Source organism: Oxyura jamaicensis, assembly GCF_011077185.1.
Source record: "Oxyura jamaicensis isolate SHBP4307 breed ruddy duck chromosome 7 unlocalized genomic scaffold, BPBGC_Ojam_1.0 oxy7_random_OJ96787, whole genome shotgun sequence".
Lineage (NCBI taxonomy): Eukaryota > Metazoa > Chordata > Aves > Anseriformes > Anatidae > Oxyura > Oxyura jamaicensis.
In genome coordinates, this window is record NW_023304081.1 from 1 (window position 1) to 4,127 (window position 4,127).

At 48.4% G+C, this 4,127-nt stretch overlaps 1 protein-coding gene across 1 annotated transcript; it reads right to left on the reverse strand.

Moving 5' to 3' along the window:
- Positions 1–88: 88 nt before the first annotated feature.
- LOC118157616 (coiled-coil domain-containing protein 173-like) lies at positions 89–3,827 on the reverse strand. The gene is made up of 5 exons (XM_035312021.1): positions 3,665–3,827; positions 2,950–3,106; positions 1,669–1,808; positions 785–977; positions 89–379 (listed from the first exon to the last, which is right to left on the reverse strand). The coding sequence occupies exons 1-5, from the start codon at positions 3,760–3,762 to the stop codon at positions 104–106; spliced, it is 864 nt and encodes a 287-aa protein (XP_035167912.1). The 5' UTR covers positions 3,763–3,827; the 3' UTR covers positions 89–103.
- Between the last annotated feature and the right edge of the window lie 300 nt (positions 3,828–4,127).

A 4,127-nucleotide genomic window follows, 5' to 3' on the forward strand; every position in this document is an offset into this window, starting at 1 on the left:
CCTGCCCTTTCAGGTCCTCCTCCCTGACCAACAAGGGCTGACTCCTGCGCCACTGCTGAGATGCAGCTGGTCCCCAGTGCCAACACCTCCAGTGCATACAAGCTTAACAAAAAACAGCATGCTTCCTCTCCCAGCCCCTCAATGCATCATACTGTTGCTTTAGATGCGTGCTACTTTCTGAAAGGGGCTGACAGGGTACAGCACTTCTATTTACCATTTGCTGGAGCTGAATCTTCTGTACTTCCATACTTGCATCACGTTGTCTTTGTTTCTTGGCTTCTTCCCCTTCCAGGTAGATGCGGTTCTTCTCCATGAATGCATGGCATTCTTTTGCACTTTCTGCTTTTTCCTCTATCTCCTTCTCCAGTTTCATCTTCACCTGAATTTTACACAAGAGAGGAGGTTAGCCAAGTAGCTACCCTGCCAGTTTGAAGAGTCATGTATTGCCACCAGCCCTTCTGCAGGCCAGACACAAAAGCAATAATGATGCAGCCCTGTATCAGCACTCGCTGCTAAGCACAATCATCGTAGCTGGCCAGTGTCCACGCCCCGAGTTTCTTTCCAGCAGCACCAACAGATGCGTGCCCAGCATGAGCTGGGAGAGGGAGAGGACCCCAGGGTGATGTCAGCAGACCTGATGAAGGAGTTGGGTGTAAGTAAGAGGCAGCTGCTAAGTGAGAACATGCAGAAGTGTCCCACTAACAATTGCTATGCTAAAACCCACGATGTATCTAAAAGGTATTTGGAAGGATAGGAGAGAAAAAGGAATTTTTTTTTTTTTTACCACAGTGTCTCTGTGTTCAGCAATAGATTCAATGGCAGCCTTTGTTTTTGCTTCTCTCTCTTTGGTTTTCATTTGGTATTCGTCTTCTACCTCTGCAGCTCCTCGAGCAAAACGTTCAGCTTCCATCCTCAATGTCTGATTCATCTGTCCTGCTAGTTGTTTAAAAGCTTTGTCCTGATGCTCTTGAACTAGCCTGCAGTAGAACATGAGCTACTGTAACATACCAGCATATCCAATATACACTCAGCTTATCCGAGGCACTGCTGCAACTCAAGCCAGCAATCCTGCTTCTACCCTTCTATCTTCTTTTGCCACGCAGGCCCACCCATTCAGCTCTTTGACATCTTTTTACTGACGCAGCAAGTAAGCACTCCCTATTTTTTATTTTTTATTTTTTGGCATGCTTGCTTTTTGTTGCTATAGTGAGATGGATCACACAGGGAACAGTCCACCTAACGCAGTGTCACTGCGGGCAAATGCTGGGAGCAGGAAGCAAAGGGTGCTTGTTGCATTGGCTCAGGAATAGCAAACCCTCTCAGCTAAACAAGTAAACAATATTTCTTCTATTACTGTAAGAATATTAATACTGTTGCCTAGTTAAGTCAAATATGTTCCTTCTTTCTCAGAGAAGGACAGGCAACACACTGATGCAGAGATTTGCATTTCAGCATCTAGGCAACTTGAAGGCTTGAGAGTTTACCTACCCCCACAGCACCAATTACTACTACAACTGATAGGGTTTCATCTGAACTGTCTACCTTTTTTCAAGTTTTACTCACAGAAAGCTTTCTTGCAACAGTTTTGATTTTGCTGATGTAAAAATTCAGAGTAACATTTGTCACAACATTAAGTTGAATCTTAACACTGAAAATACCTCAACCTACCTATTGGTCTCTGCATCTTCTTCTCTTCTCAGATCAGCCATCATTTCTTTTCCTTTAATGTAAGCCCTAATCCGATCATCATCTTGGTTTTCTCTTTGCTTCTCTTCATCTTTAATTACTTTCTGTTCAGCTACATGCTCCTGTTTAAATGGAAAATAACTCCTATTGTTATAGAGGATGAGATTTCAGAAATATTGAATGGGGAAAGAAAATCCATCAGAGACTTCACACCTAACCTATCATAACAGTTCTTTGATTGTACCAGTGGAGAAGATAGAGAACAGAAACAGATGGATGAGAATACTCAGGACCTAATGTTCAAACTACCACAGAATTAAAATTAGTAATGTACCAAGTTTAAGTGGCAAGGGCTTGGTAACAGGGGGGCTGCAGGAGTGACTGCTACAAGTATGCGGTTGCAGCCCCAAGCATGATATCCTTAGGGCAGACTTTATTATACTTCTCCTCTGTCACCAGGTATTCTCCCATCCCAAGTGGTGTCATTCACAGGGAACAGACTCTGAAGGACAGAAAACAGTATGTCTGTAGAACCATAAGAATATAAAGCACAAGGCATTTTGAGATCACAGAGAAGTGGCCGTTTTAGTGTATATTGATTTCATTGCACATAACAGGTTGAAAGAAAATGGAATAAAATTTGCCTGAGGACAGAAGGGGTGGGGTGAAGGGCAGATGAGGTGAAGCAAGGAAGGTTTGAATGGGAATTCTCTCCTCTTGACCTCTTGCTTGCTAATGATTCAAAGTACCTCCACGTCAGTGCCTCCCTGCTTAAGCAGCTGTTGGGCAAAGGAAGTACAGAGGAGGGAAAGGTAGGTGTGGTCAGTAGGTCTTCATAAGTTTTCTAAACACCTCTTATCAGAAAGGGAAAGACAAGATAAAAATAAAGTCACGTTCACAGACTCAGACTACTCTCTACCCCTAACAAGGAAAAATGGGCTTAAAACAGGGTAGGTACATGGAATCAAAATCCAGGTATCAAGCCAAGAATATTCCCTGATGTCTACAGCAGACTTTTTCATTGTATTCCATTTAAAGTTCAGGTGTCACATCAGGACTTTCAAGAGGCCCTTCCCAAAAACAGACAAAAGAAAGACCTAGCCTGCAGCTTTCAACATCAGTATGCAACCTAACACTGCTACTGAAGCTACCAACAAGCCTCCTGTTGCCATCAGACCTGTTTATCCATAGCCCTAATGCAATTGTTTCATTCTAGACAGCTGCAGTGAAGCAAGCACTGAACTCTGATTTCCCGTTACTTACGTGATGCAGCCTCTGGCGTTCAATTTTTTCCTCCTGTTCGTTTTCCTTTCCTCTCTGAATTTCCAGTTGGTACAACCGGTTGAGCCTTTGTATTTCTTCCCCTTCTCTTCTGTTTTCCAGCTTGGCCAGGTCTGCCTGATGCCTGTGTTCCTGTATTCTGAAACAGGGAAGGAATAGAGTAAGTGGGCTGGGGATTCTGTGAGTGAGTAGATAGGGATTCTGTATGTCTACGGGTACCTGAACACTGAAAAATCCAGTATTTTAAAGTGAAGGAACATTGGATCAAAATAGAATCACGCATCTTTAGGTGGTAGCTGTAACTCTGCCAGCCAGAGTTGACTGCCGGCGTAAATGAGCACTTAGAAATCTCCCAATTAAGTCAGTACTAGCAAAAACAAATATGACCAGCAGATGGCTTTGAGTAAGAGATCCCATTTTGAGCATCTTAATTGTTAGCCCACTGCCTGCACCAGTTCGGCCTTTACCAGCTAGCAGCAAGCTACCACTCCCAGGCAGTGCCAGCATTAAGACAAAGAGCGGCCCTCAGCCCACGCTGGCTGCAAGGGTGACTTATTGTGGGCTGGCAGAAGCGGCAAGAACACGGTGTTTTGCCTCAGGGAGCCCACGGCGCGGGGAGGGCCCGACGCAGCGTCGCGCCCCGCTCCCGCCGCAGCTCCCGCCCGCCCCGGGCCCGCTCTGGGCGGCCCCGACTCACTGCGCCAGCTGCTCCCTGGCCACGGCCCGGCGCTCCGCGTAGCGGCCGCGCTCCCGCTCCGCCTCCCGTTCGGCGGCGCCCGGCTGCTGGTGCTCCATCGGCGGCTGCCTCCGCTGCGGCCCGGCCCGGCCCGGCCCGGCCCGGCCTCTCAGTCCTCACGCGAGGCAGCCCGTTCGGCTGCTTCCAGAGCGCCTCAGGCTGAGGTGGCTCTGACAGCGGCCCTTATAGCGGCACCGCCCCGACCCCACCCGACGGCTGCTGACGGCACCGGCCAGCCCGGCCCTGGGGAGGAGCACGGCGGTTCCAGAGCCGAGAGCTGCGCGCTGTGGAAGGTAAAGGGATAACTGCCCTCGGCCCTCGCCTCTGGGCAGCCCCCGCCCGGCTCCGCGCCCCCCGCCTCCTTCCGAAGCCTGCCTCTATCAGAAGCCGGGCTCAGAGTCCTGAAGGCACCCACAAGACCCGT